At 42.0% G+C, this 16,638-nt stretch overlaps 2 protein-coding genes across 2 annotated transcripts; one reads left to right on the top strand and one right to left on the bottom strand.

Moving 5' to 3' along the window:
* Nucleotides 1-7,319: 7,319 nt before the first annotated feature.
* Nucleotides 7,320-14,611, bottom strand: zdhhc20b (zDHHC palmitoyltransferase 20b; the record flags this gene model as incomplete). Its single annotated transcript, XM_080050660.1, has 13 exons — nt 7,320-8,036; nt 8,187-8,234; nt 8,329-8,453; nt 8,575-8,664; nt 8,824-8,950; nt 9,430-9,562; nt 10,439-10,559; nt 11,405-11,437; nt 11,574-11,643; nt 11,939-12,059; nt 12,158-12,252; nt 12,599-12,625; nt 14,494-14,611. The coding sequence occupies 12 exons, from the start codon at nt 14,609-14,611 to the stop codon at nt 8,191-8,193; spliced, it is 1,104 nt and encodes a 367-aa protein (XP_079906786.1). The 3' UTR covers nt 7,320-8,036; nt 8,187-8,190.
* Nucleotides 14,612-15,373: 762 nt separating this feature from the next.
* LOC307267652 (arylamine N-acetyltransferase 2-like) lies at nt 15,374-16,567 on the top strand. The gene has a single exon (XM_080050036.1). The coding sequence runs from the start codon at nt 15,560-15,562 to the stop codon at nt 16,409-16,411; it is 852 nt and encodes a 283-aa protein (XP_079906162.1). The 5' UTR covers nt 15,374-15,559; the 3' UTR covers nt 16,412-16,567.
* Nucleotides 16,568-16,638: the final 71 nt, after the last annotated feature.

The following is a 16,638-nucleotide window of genomic DNA, read 5'->3' as shown; positions in this document are numbered from 1 at the left end:
ACTTGGAAAGTTACACATCCAAAAATCGTAATGGTCTGAATCCAAACCCTGCTTCAATAGCCTACTTTAACTGATGAACTGAAACACTATTCCTACCATCATAACTGTGATGTAAAAATTATTTTAAGAATGTTTACTGTCTTGTGACACATTGTCTTTTTAAGTAATTGATGAGAGAGAACAGTGGAGCCCTGAAACCTGAACGGTGACTGTTTTCCTTATGATCTGTCATGTGTTTCCTCTGTTTAATGTCCTGTTTTGTGAAGGGCCTTTATTCTAGTTTCCTGAGAGAATCAACTTATTGAGTAAACCCCTGTATAAATATTCTGTCTGGCAAACTGAATGTTGTCAGTCTCTTGAACCAACTTTAGGTGAAGGAGTTGACCCTGCTCGGCCGAACAGTATATTTTTGACTCTGTTTGTTTTATCCTTTTTTATTAAAATACTTAAAACTCAGTTGAGTTTTGGTTCTTTTTCTTACAAGTTGTGGATATATTACATTTCCATAACAATAACACTTTAAAAACAAGTAAGCAAAAAAGTTTAAATATTGTAAAAGCTATTCTAGAGCTTTAACACTCACCGGCCACTTTATTAGGTACACCTGTTCAGAGGCTTATAAAAACAAAAAGCGAATCAGCCAATCACATAGCAGCAATTTAATGCATTTAGGCATTTAGACGTGGGCAAGACAATGTACTGAAGTCAAACCGAGCATCAGAATTGGGAAGAAAGGGTTTAGGTGACTTTGAACATGCATGGTTGATGGTGCACGGCAGGATGGATCCATTCTTTCATGGTGTTTACGCCAAACTCTGAACCTGCCATCTGAATGTCGCAACTTAAATCGAGACTCATCAGACCAGGCATGATTTTTCAATCTTCCATTGTCCAATATTGGTGATCCTGTGTGAATTGTAGCCTCATTTTCCTGTTGTTAGCTGACAGGAGTGGCACCCGATGGGGTCTTCTGTTGCTGTAGCCCATCTGCTTCAAGGTTGGTCGTGTTTTGTGTTCAGAGATGGTATTCTGCATACCCTGGTTGTAAAGAGTGGTTATTTGAGTTACTGTTGCCTTTCTATCATCTCAAACCAGTATGCCCATCCTCCACTGACCTCTGACTTCAACAAGGCATTTTACGTCCACACAAATGCCGCTCACTGCATATTTTTTTCTTTTTCAGACCATTCTCTGTAAACCCTAGAGATGGTTTAGAGTGAAAATCCCAGTAGATCAGCAGTTTCTGAAATAATCATACCAGCCCTCTTGGCACCCTCAACATTGCCATGTTCAAAGTCACTTAAAACCTCTTTCTTCCCCATTCTGTTGCTCGGTTTTAACTGCAATAAGTTGTCCCGTCCAGGTCTACATGCCTAAATGCATTGAGTTGCTGACATGTGATTGGCTGATTAGTTATATGTGTTAACAAGAAAATGAACTGCTGTACCTAATAAAGTGGCCGGTGAGTGTGTATATATATTTTACATTAATAAAAATTAATTAAGAATAACAAAAAATAAGAACATTTACCAAATTTGAATGCAGCCTAAAGTGAGCCATATTTTCCAGTGCAACAATATTTGTTTTGTGAAGGAGAAAAAAATCAAATTGGATAAAATCTTGTCACTAATGGGCCTACTTTTCTTTTGCATGCCTATTTGTAGTGTTATGTTAATCTGCGGTCTGTGGTGTGGTGTAGGCCTATCTGCAGAGTGTGAGCTTCTGTGTGGTTAGTTTATGGTAGACTATAATGAGGACCACATCACTTAGCCAAAACCTGGCCTGTCTTTGGAGAGATAACGACTTTAATATGAGCTCTCTGGAGTCCTTGTTCACAAATCACATCCAGTAGGTCTTAATCACTGAGGCAACTTTAAAGTGTTTGGCTTTTTATTCTGGTTTTTACGAAGAATGGTAAGTGATTTTTTTGTGTGTACTTTTCTTAAGGCGGTTTGTATAATTCACAGGAGGGTTCATCAGGGTCTGGTACTGACTGGGTGGATTCTCAGTGATGCAATGCACATGGAGATCACATGGAGACACATTTCTCGAGTAACCTTGATGATGAGCCTCCTAAGGGGTGTGTGTGTGCGTGCGTGTGTGTGTGGGTGTGTGAGTGCGTGCGTGCTTGAGTGTGTGTGTGTGTGTGTTGTGAGGGAGGGACGGAGGGGCTTTTCTCTTAAGACTTGAGCCTGTGGACAAGCACACAGACAAGCACACATGCACATCACATGCCCCCCCCTGTTCCCATAGCAACATGTGGCCGGGGTATGTCATGTGAGGCATTTGCTGCAAATCTTTTTGGCGCCCCTCAGCCCCATTTGAATAACACAACACAACACAACACAACACAACACAACACAACACAACACAACACAACACAACACAACACAACACAACACAACACAACACAATTGTAAGAGGCCTGTATGTGGATCCCTAACCGAATGCCCAAGGTGCATTATTTTTCCGGGGCAAACACATTCCCAGGTGTTATTGTTTTTTCATATATTTTCCATTCCGGCAAACCCTGGCTTTCCAGAGGCTAGAATAACTCGGAGGCATTTGTTTTTCATTGGCACAGGGAGATTAGATCTCTTTATCCCTGACCTGCGTGTGCAGACACATTGAAGGAGCGATTGCCAGAGATGGCCTGAGGGGCATAAAAACAGGGCAGACACATAAACTCGGCACAATCCACAATTGAAAGGACAGGGAAGAAGAACACACTGTAACTTGAGCCCCTAGCTGTGGATGTACTCATCTATCTGACAAAATATGACCCCTTCAAAGACTTGTTGAATCATTTTAAATCAAGATTGTGCAACTTTATTTGGCTGCTGCTGCTGCTGCTTCGACATGCGTCAAAGAGGGGCACACCTTATAGCTCAGGTTGTTCTCTTCCACACACTCTACTCATCACAAAAGGATTTGTCCCGACTGGCCTGTGTGCATGAAACGGATAAAATGGTTCCAAGATTTCTTCAGAGCGATATTTAGCCAGAACAACACACACACAGACAGCCTCATTTGGAGGACATTTGATGGGGAAATCTCCTAAAATCAATCCTTATATGCAATGGCTTTGGACAGAATGGGAAGTTGATGTCATGTTGAGGGAAAATCTCCACAAAGTGATTCAGAACTTTTTCAGCCGCACAGCTGCAAGCCAGACATGAAAAAGCCTACTCATATTCCAAGGAACAATAGCAACATTAGTCCCCGCTGATCGCCTCATCGATATGATGGAGTGTGATGCTCTCATCTCATGCCAAGCCCACTGAAGACAATTTGTAATGTACTGATGTCACCGCTCGTAATCACAGTTTAACAGTGGATTTTCCCCTTTAATGGTTAAGCAATCCAAAGGTCATTAGTAAAACTGTGTCTGCTTTGGCCTTGTAGAGGTTAGAGGCACTGTTTACCTCCCGAACTGACACCGAGGTCACTACCTTGGGAGCTTATAGCATGCACATGTGCATTGGCAAATAGACTCCGTAGGCCATGCCTGCACAAAACAGGTGAAAGCACTCAAATTAGAGTCTTAAACATTCATAAATAATTAGTTTGTTCTTTTTTAAATAAGTATTGTGTCTTTTTCAGGTGGTTTTATAAAGATAAACCTTTCAGATTTTATAGGTTTTCTTTACAGGAAGTGAGCTGTTAAAATCACTCAAGAGGACATTGAACACAACAGTACAGTAATTGTCACTGACATTTCAGTGTACGGATCTGCACAACAGATGTGAAACACTTGGGGGAGTCTGTTCTGTCCCCCCCCCCCCCCCATACGCCTAGATCCTGATCTCATTTCAGGCGCGTTTGTAGAGAAAGTTACAGTGTGGAAGCATGCAGGGATAATCTGAGCCGAGCGGTCAATGAGGGATCCCAGCCAAGCGGTCAAGGGCCTGGGTGTTAAGGCAGATAGCAAAGGCCAAAGTTCATCTGGGTTCCTGAATGTTAGTCCACACACAAAGACTGAAGCAATTTGCCTGTTTCAGTTTTGTGTTTGAGCTTATCAAAAAGATCCCTTACTATTGGTTTAGACCAAAAGCCAAAAGTTTACTTATCCAAATCGCTGCCTCTCTGTGACGGCAAAAGGCTATACACAACTTCCTGTTGTCTGCCAGTCTGCACGCTGTGTTTGCAACTCTGTATACGGATACATCATTTGGATAAAGTTATTTTAAACTCCAGGAATATAGTACCCGCTGATACTGAAAGGCCAATATCTATAGGCGGACTGTGGGCAACGCTACAGACTGTTTCTTAGTAGGCTACATGATGTAGGTTCTGTTGTGCAGTCAGTATTAGTGATGCTTTCAACATTTAAGAGTAGAGCCACATGGCCAACAAACACACCTGTCCAACAGTTGTCAATATCTCCCTTTTTTAAAAGAGTTATAGAGGAACTTAGTTTTGCACATCAAAGTCTCTTTATAGGCTTTGGGTAGTCCTGTGAAAGTGAAAAGAGTTATAAAAAAGCTTTTAGTGGTTCCAGAGCAACTTTGCCTGAAGTTAGAGTTGATGGTTGAGTTGCAGTGTGTAAAGTAAAAAATATATTGAAATACATATATCTCTGATTGTGCTGCATTGATTTTCGTCTTTTAAATTGCCCAGCTAGAGTCCGATATCGTCATAGGAGTGCGATGCTAAATCCGTAGAATATCTTTGAACAATCAAAAAACTGATGAGGTCAAAATTAGACTGGAGGTTTAAAAAAAACATTTATTGTTATTTTCACATTAACTGTGTGGGGGCATGTACTTCATTCACAATAGGAACAGTAAAATTAATCAGACAAGAAAAATATATATGTAGTCTTCTTACATTATCAAGAGATATATATATATATATATATACACATTGTAAAATAGGACACTGTAGCAAAAAGGAAACCGAAATGATATAAGTGAGTTATGATGGGTTACATCTGCAGAGTGAATACAGATGTGAAATGTTTTTTTTTAAATATTCAGTCTAAAGAAAATAACTGAAATTAGATTCAGGAATTCTTTCCTCTGTTTTCCCAGAAGTTTTTTTTTTATGGCTTCATTTATAAAGTTGACAAAACAGAGTAAAGCTAATTCAAAACATAATGCACCCCAGCAATAACCAATACCTGTTGTTACACCAACATCTGTTATCGTGGTTAACACCTAATTTATTTATTCTTATCTTTTTATTAATACAAGTTAGGCGCCATGCTTAGTTTTGAGGAGAAGTTAGACATTATGTATGTACAGACATGTAGAAAATCTCATTTTGCACAGAAGCATTCCTCCCAAGACGACAATATTACAAAATTACACTCATTTAAGCGTTACAAAACACACACACACGCACTTTAGTCTCCATAGGCAAAACAGCCCGGAGAGAGAATAGAGGCAATTTGTAAAACAACAAGACGACACGTCCAATGTTGCAGAATCTGTGGTTGTTAAGTGACGAGGTGAATGTACATATTAGATTTTCTCTTTTTCTTTAACTTTAGAGTGTGACATTCAGAAAGGATCTACGTTATGTTCGGACCTTTACCTTGGGCTTGGATCACGATGTCTGACTGTAATTCATTCTGCTGAAATTAGAGATCAAACCCAACTATTCTCCACTCGCCCGGTGTGTAAAAAGAGTTCATTATGAATACCATATGGTTGAGAAGGTCAATCATGATTGGAAGGATGAAACGTAAACATAAAAAGACCAAATAGCAGGCTGTGAGTGATTACCAAGAAACACACACCGTACGGCACCACTGAGTCACTCTATACAATAGAAACAGCTGTAAACTTGAGAACATCACCAGCGTTTTGGGGGATAGAGTGAGTGGGAGGCAAATCCGAAAGAAGAATTGAGGTGACAAGACATCAGGAATTTGCTTGTTTCTCCCTCCTATGCGAGTCGGATAAGTTGCATATAAATAACAAAAAAAATCCTTTGGGAGAGGATACATCGGATTCCTGAAAATGTGTTATTTGGTTAAACTGTTAAATAGTCTGTTCTATAAAAATTTATGTATTCACGTGTTGTGACATGCATGAGATATGTGGAAATCTAATTCTCTGCCACACTGAAACAGTGTATTGTCTAGACTCCTCTAAGTCACCGTCACATCCCAGATGTTCCAACACTGATACGAGACAGTTCACTGATACTCTATACACAAGTTGAGGCCCAAGTTGAGGCTCCTTTAACAGGCCAAAGTTACAACACCGTGCTGATTCCCACGTACATACAGAGTGGACAAGATGAGCAGAAGCTGGAGTCAACACTTTGTAAAACACTAAATCAAATGGGTTCAATTCACTTCCACTTCAAATTGAATATGGATGAGTCATAAGAGGAAAATAATGCACGTTAAGTAAAAAAATTAAAAAATATTGGATTATGATAGAAAGCTGCACCTGCTAATCAAGCGGAAAGTGAACTGAGCCCTGAGCCACATGTTGAGAAAGTCCAGAAAAATATCCAATGAATGGGAGATAACATGACCTTTGCCACCACCTGCTGGCCAGCGCTGGTATTGCAAGGACATCATGGCCCACTACAGGCAGATGAAACTTGTACAAAATACTACACCACTACGGCTGGCAAGTATAATTTGGTTATGATGACATTGGCCAGTGAGGATAAAGCTAGGATGTTGTAAACACTTCAGGTTCAGAGGTCAGACCTCCGGACAGGTCAGCCCTTATTTGGCAATGAGAGTGTTGGTGTCATAGTAACGGATGAATCACTGAGCTGTATAAAATAAAATAAAATAAAATTAACGAAAGAAAGAAAAATGCGATGTAGACAATGTAGGCTAAGAATCACTGATCGGCATTCAACATAATTAACTGACTCTAAAAACACAGGCAGTGTATGTGTTACACATTGCACTAGATATACGTCTCCCAGGTCAATCTGTCCACTTAGAAGCAGCATGTTTTAACACACGTTGGCCACAAAAACACATGAAGCTGATTTTTTTTTAAGTTTCTGTTAGTTAGTAGGGAAAAATGATGAGACTGCCATTTCAACTGTTGATGAATTAACACACAAACAAGACGCCGTGAAATCATATGATCATTCAACATCCGTAATACCTGGGATGCGTTTTGGACATAATACAAAAAAAGAAAGAAAGAAAGAAAGAAAGAAAGAAAGAAAGAAAGAAAGAAAGAAAGAAAGAAAGAAAGAAAGAAAGAAAGAAAGAAAGAAAGAAAGAAAGAAAGAAAGAAAGAAAGAAAGAAAGAAAGAAAGAAAGAAAGAAAGAAAGAAAGAAAGAAAGAAAGAAAGAAAGAAAGAAAGAAAGCAGCACATTGTTTGATGGACATTGATAATCTTCAAAGTGCATATGTGCCATCTTGTGCTCCGATATCCAAAAACACTATCCGAAAACCCAGCTACAGTGTCCCCTGTTGTGCGCTGGTTAATTACCACTGAACGACGCAGTAGAGTCCTCTGTAAGATAGTCCCGTGGCTTTGGCGGAAAACATCCATCTGTAAAAAGGTGCGAACCACAGATACGCTCCAACATTATGAGTAAAAAAACAAAAAAATCTCAGTTCAAAATAAATGCACTGCACCAGCGTGTCCCAGACTCGTCACTGCAGCTTTGAGTTCCCTGGTGCACCCAGGAAGCTTTTGGCACAAAAAGGTTCTCTCATTTCAAATCACCAAATGTAGCTTCAGGATCCTTCAATTGTCTCATCAAAAAGAAAATGCTCCAATGGTAAGAAAAAGAAAAACTAAACAGCACAAGGAAATACGTATACAGTCGAATGTTAGCATGTGTGTGTGTGTGTGTGTGTGTGTGTGGGAAACAGCATGTCCTGTGGGAGAAGGTGTGAGCTTTGCTTATGACACTGCATGCCAAAATGCCAATGCCATCGATGAATCGCTGTGCTGTGACAGGCAGAAGAAATGCATTTCCATAGTTACTCTGAATGGGTCTGTGGGGATGAGGTTGCGCTGGGAGACGGTTGCCGTGGTGACAGACTATACTGTCGCGCTGCTTAAGGCATCGTATCAGATGACGGAGGGAGTTTCTCCTGCAGCAGAGAAGAAAGAAAACAAAGATGATTAGGAACATTACTGTTGAATATTAAGCAGTCTCATGTATATAAAAAAAAGAACTGACATTACACATTATAGCCAGAGCCGTAACCAAACATACAAACCAACCATGTCTACATACTCACCTGGTTAGGACTCGCTCTCCATGGAGATCGTAATGGTTTCACTCTCAGCTGTGGAATAATAGAAAATGTTCAAGATTCAAGATTCATTAAAGCAGGGTGGTTGAGACCTAGCTAGTGTATATGAAGCCCTGGTAGAGCTCACCTGATTTGAGGAAATTATTTTCCTCATGGTCTCCAATGTTGTTGGCATGCAGCTCGTTGCTCAGCAGGCTGTTCTCTGACTCACCGAGGGGGCTCGCGGGGACATCGGCAGGACTGGAAACAACACTGCACCACAAATCAAAAGAGCTAGACAAACTGGGCTTGCAAAACATAAATCCTTTTCAGGGCCTCCTGTTAAATAGTATATATATATATATATATATTTCATTACGCCAAGATCGATCACCTTTTACTGGCCTCTGGCTGCAGGTTCACTGTGGCCTGCTCTACGTCAGCATTGACCAACCGTGTCGGGAACGTCAGACCGTCTCCCTGACTGTAGTAAACAAGGAGGACGGGGGAAAATGATTAGGTGCAGTGCAGCTGGGTTAGATCTCCAATAGAATTACAACAGATATTAAATGTACTAATTCAGCTCTACTTTGCATGAAAGAGCCTCTATATCCTTCGGTTCAATATTCAACACTCTCTATACCTGGTGAAGATGGGCAACAGCCAGTACTTCTTCTGGTCTCCAAAGACCTGAGCGATATTCTTGCTGAAACCCAGAGAGAAGCCGTTCTTATCGGAGCCTGTCCTAAAGACTGGGGCCCTGAAGGCCTCTGCAGAGAGGGAGCAACAAGAATCAACAGAGACAAATACACCAGTTATTAAGGAGGTAGACAAACTCATTGACCTCTCTTAAGCTTCTCCTCAAAACTCACTTTAAAACATTAAGCTTTTCTTATTGTAAGTATTTACCTATTTTATCTTGGTTTTCATCTTGTATGTTATGTTATCATTTGACTTTTTCCAAACCAATTACGTTTATCGTACTGCTTCATCCTCTTTCAGATCTTGCACACGTTTTATTTTCCAAGCGATTATTTACTAATTAAAACATACTTATGAATATTGTATTCCATTTCTACTAAGTCTGTTCCAAACAAGCACCTTTAAAAAAAACTTTTCATATATTTAAAATGTATGCTTGATAAACACAGACACTAGTTTTTGAACTGGTGAAATAGAAGAAAGACATTTACTTTGGTTGAATGTGTGTGTGCGTGTGTGTGTGTGTGCGTGCGTGTGTGTGTGTTACCTATAGTGGACCTGTTCTTCCCCACAAGCCACAGGTGGTAGCTGAAGAGGGACAGAATACTGATGCAGAACATGGCCGCCACGAAAAAAAGAAACAAGACGTGGAACTTGGCGTTAGTGTCTCGCAGCTCATTCTGGGGAAGAGACGAGAGGAGAGGAGAGCGACAACGAGAATCAATAAGACATTTCACATCTGGGACATTTATGGAGAGAAAGAGAAACAGGAGAGAGAGAGAACACCAGGAAAAAAGGCAGATGAAAAAGAGAGATAAGACGAGTGTCACGTGAACCACGTCACCGCACACAGATCACGACACAAACTATGGCAACGATGGTGGTGGTGCACGGCAACACTGAAAAAAAGCTTTTGGAGGACTAGCGTGGGTTACCTTTGGGCAGTTCTCTGCCGATTTCCTCCGGCAAAGCTTTAGTACAAACAAGAAACAAGAGCGGTTAGTGACACCAGGAGAGACCAGGTGGGGGGGGGGGGAAGCACTTAGGAATCAGAAGGCAAACACACAAGTCTGGGCCAAGTGGGGTGAAGGGGGAGGGTGGAGGGAGAAAATCAAAGAAAGAGTGGGTGAATGGACAGAGTGTGGCCCGGGATGGAGAGAACAAAGGGATGAAAGAGGGAGGAGTTGAGAGGAAATCGAAGTAGAGGAAGAAGAAAAAAGACGAGGTGTTTGCGGCCGAATGAGTGGGGTGACTGATGGCTGGGATGGTGGAGACTTGGGAGACGGAAAAAAAAGAGAGGGACCGGAAAGAACAATGAACCAGTGTGCGAGAGATGGAGAAAAACAGAGAATGGGTTAAGGGGGTGAGGGGTGAGAGAGGGCCAGGGAGAAGAAAAAAAAACAAGAGGAGCAGCAACAGCTAAGCACAGGAGGAGAAGGCAGCACCATGCACAACCAAGTCAGAGGATGCTTGTCCGGTCTCCCACATGCCCGAACCAATAATCTGCATCCTCCAACATCTATCTCTCTGTCACACACACACGCACTGTTACTCACTGTCCAGAACTTTATGAAATATTGCAGCACGGTGGCCGCAATGAACAAACAGTACACCAGTGAGTAGGCCAGGAAGAGGATGAAGAACTTGTAGTTGGAGAATCCTACACAGTTGTTCACCCTAGAGAGACACACACACACACACACACACACACACACACACACACACACACACACACACACACACACACACACACACACACACACACACACACACACACACACACACACACACACACACACACACACACACACACACACACACACACACACACACACACACACACAACACTGATAGGTCAGGCTTGACGACACGTCCTGCGAGCAAGAAATCTTATCAGCCTAAATCAATAGGTGGAGGCTCTGCGCTATTCTTACAACAGGCCGATAGATTTGCTATCGCTGTCGTCTTCTTGTGTCTGGCTAATTCAGGGTTTATATGCTGCTTTAACTTTACGAGCAACACAAGCCATGAGCTCCACATGGATCTTGTTATGTGTATAATTACGTAGCGTTTGAACAATTCTGGCGACCTCACGCTGCGAGAGGAAACATTGTTATGAAGCAAACCAATTCCACTATTCATAACATCAACTACCGGTAATAAGTCTTAAATAAAAAATAAAAAATAATGAGCTACTTGATTGAGTGTGTTATGCTAGGCTTTCACAGTATGAGGAACTGCGGGCTATCAGATCCATCTCCTTATGCTAATCAGCTGAAAATATTAAACTGTATGTTTGTCCAACCTAACAAGGCCTAACAAAGTGAAACTAAAAAGGAGCAAACAGCTTGATAGACAAACATACAATATCATTTTCTTGTCCCCTAAGGGGAAATTTGTCTTGGACTCAAAAGCTGCACGCATAAATAAGTTCCCTGACAACTGCTTGGCATGAAGTGTGAACCATGCTAACTCAAATGGGTGAAAGTGTATCTGCTTTGATTTGTTTTGGTCTCACATACCAGGGACAATGGTGGTCCATCTTCAGGACACACCTACGACACGCAGCAAGAGAATAGATAAAAAGGACAGGACAGATTAATACAATACAATAAATCACATTAGAAATTAACACATTTAAAAAGAAAATAATAGGTAACACTTTGCTTTCTCTGAATGTGGTTTTCTCACATGTCGCAGGCCGAGCAGTGATGACAGCGGTCTGGCTTGATGAACTGACAGCGGTCACAGTAACGGATTGCTGCGGCATGTCAACACAACAGTTTGTGGTTACTGTAGAGCTCCGATACAGGGATGCAGACAGACATACAACTTGGTACACACACACACACACACACACACACACACACACACACACACACACACACACACACACACACACACACACACACACACACACACACACACACACACACACACACACACACACACACACACACACACACACACACACACACACACACACACACACACACACACACACACACACACACAAAACACAAAACACAAAACACAAAACACAAAAACAGTGGTACCTCCAGCTCCTGTGCGGGTGTACAGAGGGAGACTGGTGGCAGCCCTCCACAGTATCTCTTGCTGGGTCTCCGGCCTCTCTTCCTTCTCATAGCGTTCCTTCTCAACCTTGGCCAGGCAGAACTGCAGTGAAAAAAGAGCAGGAAACAGATTTATTTTAAATGCATTTATTAAGATAACCTTATGAATGACACACTGGGCTACTTTAGGGTTTACTGTACCTCCTTGGAGGGATTGGCCGGATTGGTGAAGATGGTCTTCCAGTAAGACCATACGAACATGATGAAAGAGAGGTGGAAGAAGATCACATAGACAACTAAAGGGGAAAACATTAGGCAAAGCGTCACCACCAAGAGTATACAGTCTGTTGAGAACTAAAGACACTGACTGAACACACACACACACACATGATGGTGAAAAAGTTGCTATGAAAAAAGGAACAGCTGCTGCCTGCTGTCACTTGAGATACATGGAAACACCACGCATCAACATATTAAATTAATGAGAGGAAAGCTACTGCTGAATGTGAGGATGCCGCTCTGCTTCAAGTAGACCGACCTCAGCACTTTAAGAGAGAGAGAGAGACACAGAAGGTTTTCTATGCCAGAAGTTGTTTTTAATAGCCGTGTCTAGGACGTTGTAAAATAAATAAAGGCACTTACTCTTCTCTCCTATACTGGGGATGGTGACTGTAAGAGAAAAAAAAGAGAGACAGAAAATCAAATTGTTACATGAGGCAGAAACTGTCACCTAAGCGGTAACATACAGTGATATTAGACCTGAGGTTAAGGTATTTGGACATATAAATAATAATATTAATAATAATAATAATATCTTGGTTTTATACAGCGCCTTCCAAGAAACCCAAAAGTACAGGGGGGTGAGAAGAAGGTATTAACACAAGCAAGGACTGAAACAAACAAACAAACAATGAATTAATTCATTAACTAACTAATATATAAAAACTGGTCGCTAAATGGAAGGGGAGAAAGTCAACGGAGGTCAAAGGCCTTAGTAAAGAGATGGTCCTTGAGAAGTCAGAGTCAGCGTTACAGATTTTGGCAGGGAGAGAGTTCCAGAGGGTGGGGGCTGAAGGCTCTGTTGCCAAAAGCTTGAAGTTTGGTCTGGGGGGGTTGGAGAGAAGACCTGTGTCAGAGGACCGCAGCTGTCGGGAGGGGGTGTAGGGGTGTAGGAGGTCGGTGAGGTAGGATGGGGCTTTGGGTGTGAAATGATTTGTATGTTAGGAGGGGTAGTTTGAAGAGGCTGCGAGACTTGATGGAGAGCCAGTGGAGGGGAATGAGGGTAGGGGGTGATGTGCTACCAGGTGTGGGTGAGGACCATAGATAGGATATAAAAAGGTGAGGACCCTTGCGGCAGAGTTCAGTACGTAGGATTTAGGGTCGCTGTCACAGGGTCTGGGAGTGATGGCCGGAGTCTGGAGATTGTTTTTGAGATGGAAGAAGGCGGATTTGGTGATGGCTCTGATGTGGGAGTTTTAAAGAGAGGGGTGGATTTCAAAATGACGCCCAGGTTATAAGTACAGTAAATCTAAAACTATCTAGTCCAGTGTTTCCAACTTCCCAAAATAAATGAACCTGTCACAGAATGCTTAAAAAAAAAAAAAAAAAAAAAATCTGTTACACAAAATCATGCTTGTATCATTATTTTTTACAAGCTTTCTCTAATCGACTAAACAATCTCAAAGTCAGATTCTTTCATGGAGTTTTCACAGTTGTCATTTCCATTTAAGGCCTTCCCATCCACATTGAGAAGAGACTGTTTTCTCGCAACTACTTTTTCTTTAAACAGAGAACACACTTTCACTGTCTCGTCTGGTTACAACCAAGAGGAGAAAGTCCTTTGGGGGCTTGGAAAAATGCTTCAGATAACACAATCTAACACTGAAGAAAATCACTAGATAGTAGCCTACACTGGTGCCATGTAATGTGTCTGTCACATGATGACCAAGCACCGATTTTGAGTCATTCACATCAAACAAGTCACAAGCTAAAAAAAAACAAGGTTGGGAACCCTTTGAATATAGCCTATTTATAAAGCTGTAGGCCTACACCACATTCACACTTTAACATATCAAATTTAGCTTTAATGTTACAAATTGTTATCTCGAGTCATTTTATCATAGAAAAAACTGTCCGTGACGAGCTAATTACAGAGAGTCTAGTTGGTTGGAGGGGAAGTATTTTTACGGTCAACCAGCCGAATACCATTTAGTTGGCGTTTTAATTCTCCATCCATAGCCTACTCTATTCAGCTCGACATAAGACAACAGAGAGAGAGAAGTTTTTCCCCTCGTCCAAAACAAAATTTTCATCCAAATAAGGCAGCCAAAAGCAATGGCAGACTAACAGATAATTAGCAGTATGTGGATTTTTGGATGGGCTTTGCCAACACTATTGTCGAGCTGCAGTCCGTTTACTTCCTGCTGGCCAGCGGCGGTGGCAGCTGTGTGTGTTTTTGGTGGACGGGCAGTGAAAACTAGCGGCGGCATAAAGGCTTAGAAAAAGAGGCGACAGACGGCGAAGGGACGGCTACTTACGTATACAAAGCTCCACCACATAAGCATAGTACGACCAGCAGACGACCAGGGCGATAAAAATCACCGGTATCCATGCTAAACCCCGTTGACAGCATCTCAGTACGTGTGTGGGCGCCATCTTTCTCCCTCTGCTGGGGGAAAGGGAGTGTCGGCGTGTGACGTCACAGGAGCAAAAGGAGACAAGAGGTGGTCTCAATGGTCTCAACACTATAAAATGTATCCAACAGCTGCATTTCTTAGTAAAAGGTTTAGATTTGAAGAGGGCCGCCCTGTGCATTCTCTGGTGAGATTTAAGAAACCGTAGAACACGTGTTTTGTGTCCCAAATATATTGGTCTGAAAAGATAAATTGGTTAGCCTTCTGAACATCAATGACATTCCAACTTTGGATGATCTCTCACATTCTCTTTTATATGGATAATTTTAATAGCACATTTGTTAATTACTTTCTTAAATTGTGATCATCATGTAATGTAGGCCTATGTGTACTATGAAAGAGTAGGCTATGTGCACCATTAAATGTCGGTTTGAATGTTTATTAGGCCTGCATTTTTTGTATTGTTTCTATTCTCTACTTCTTTTTGTCCCTTTTAAGTTTATTATGTTTCCATCTATATGAGTGTATTCTGCTCTGTTTAACAAATAAAGAAATTGTGAAATTAAGCATTACATTTTGAAAAACTAAAATGGCCTGGAATAAAGAGAAATTAGTGATTGGAAGAAAAGAGGATAGTTGATCAGTTATTCACAAAAATCTGAAAACTTTTTAACTTTTTCGTATAGGCCAACTCATCAAAGTAAAGCAGGAGCTCATGACTTCCGGGGCGGTGTACTTTGAACTTGCCCTCAGACACAGCAGAAGTTATTCAGCAGCAGGAAAAGAAACATTGAAACAATTATGGAACCAAAGCCTAGGCAAGCCTAGGCTACTGTAAGCATAGTAAATAGCCTACGTTTATTTCTAATCGCCTAAAAACTCACTGGGGACGCAGTTCACTTGGAAGTTAAGGCTAAAAGTGAAAGTAGCCTAAACCTTTTAAAAAACAGCAAAAATAAGTTCCGCTGAGATGGACGTGCAGGCATATTTATCGCGTATTGGTTTCGCTGGGCCAGCCGAGGAACCCAGCCTGGAGGTACTGCGGTCGGTTCACAAGTGCCACCAGCTGTCGGTGCCGTTTGAAAACCTCACGGTGCACAGCGGCGGACTAGTTCAACTGGACCTTCCTCTTCTTTACGACAAGATAGTGAACCAGCGCCGAGGCGGCTTCTGCTTCGAGAACAACGGCCTGTTCTCCTGGCTGCTGTGCAAACTGGGCTTCCGGGTAACTCTGCTCTCAGGCCAGGTGAAGAATTTGATAACCGGTCGCTACGGGCCACCTCAGGACCATTTGGTCGTCATGGTGAGCCTCAATGGGCGGCGCTGGCTGTGTGACGTAGGGTTTGGCGCCGCGGGCTTCACTGTCCCCCTTTCATTAGACGTTACCGGCCCACAGGAGCTGGGCCACCGAGTGTACCGCATCAGAGAGAACGTGGGGATGTCCTATCTGGAGTGGCAGCAGGAGGAGAACAGAGGGCAAGATGGAGACTGGATGGAGATCTACAAGTTCACTCTTAAACCTCGGTGTCTGGAGGACTTTGCTGAGATGTGCCAGTACCACCAGAGCTCACCCTCCTCCATCTTCTTCTGCAAGTCCCTCTGCACGCTTTTAAAACCAGGGGGAAGGCTCACTTACATTGGCCACAAACTGATCAGCACCACATTTCCATCAGAGGGAACTGGGGCAGAGTTGGAAACCACAACCAAGGAACTGAAAGATGAGGAGATCCCGGGTATTCTAGCAGAGCTGTTTGGGGTTGTGCTGAAATCTCCACTCGTACCAAAGGATGAAGCCATCACGCCACCACCCGTCATGTACTGATGCTTAAACATGGGATGCTTTACACATCCATATGCAAATTATGTGAAAAATCTTATTGAGATGATTGCAAACATGTAATACAACAAGATATATAAAGTCATATTTAAATCAGATTTGAAAAAGACCCCCGAATATTTACATTATTCTTTGCATGTAAGGTTGGAAAAGTTGAATGGTGTGCAGCCGTAAAGTAACGCTCATCTTTGCAGTGCAACACCCAGATCAAT

Source organism: Ammodytes marinus (genome assembly GCF_949987685.1).
Source record: "Ammodytes marinus genome assembly, chromosome: 21".
NCBI classification, from domain to species: Eukaryota; Metazoa; Chordata; class Actinopteri; order Uranoscopiformes; family Ammodytidae; genus Ammodytes; species Ammodytes marinus.
Note: the sequence above shows the minus strand (reverse complement) of the source record. Positions and strands in the feature narration are given on the sequence as shown.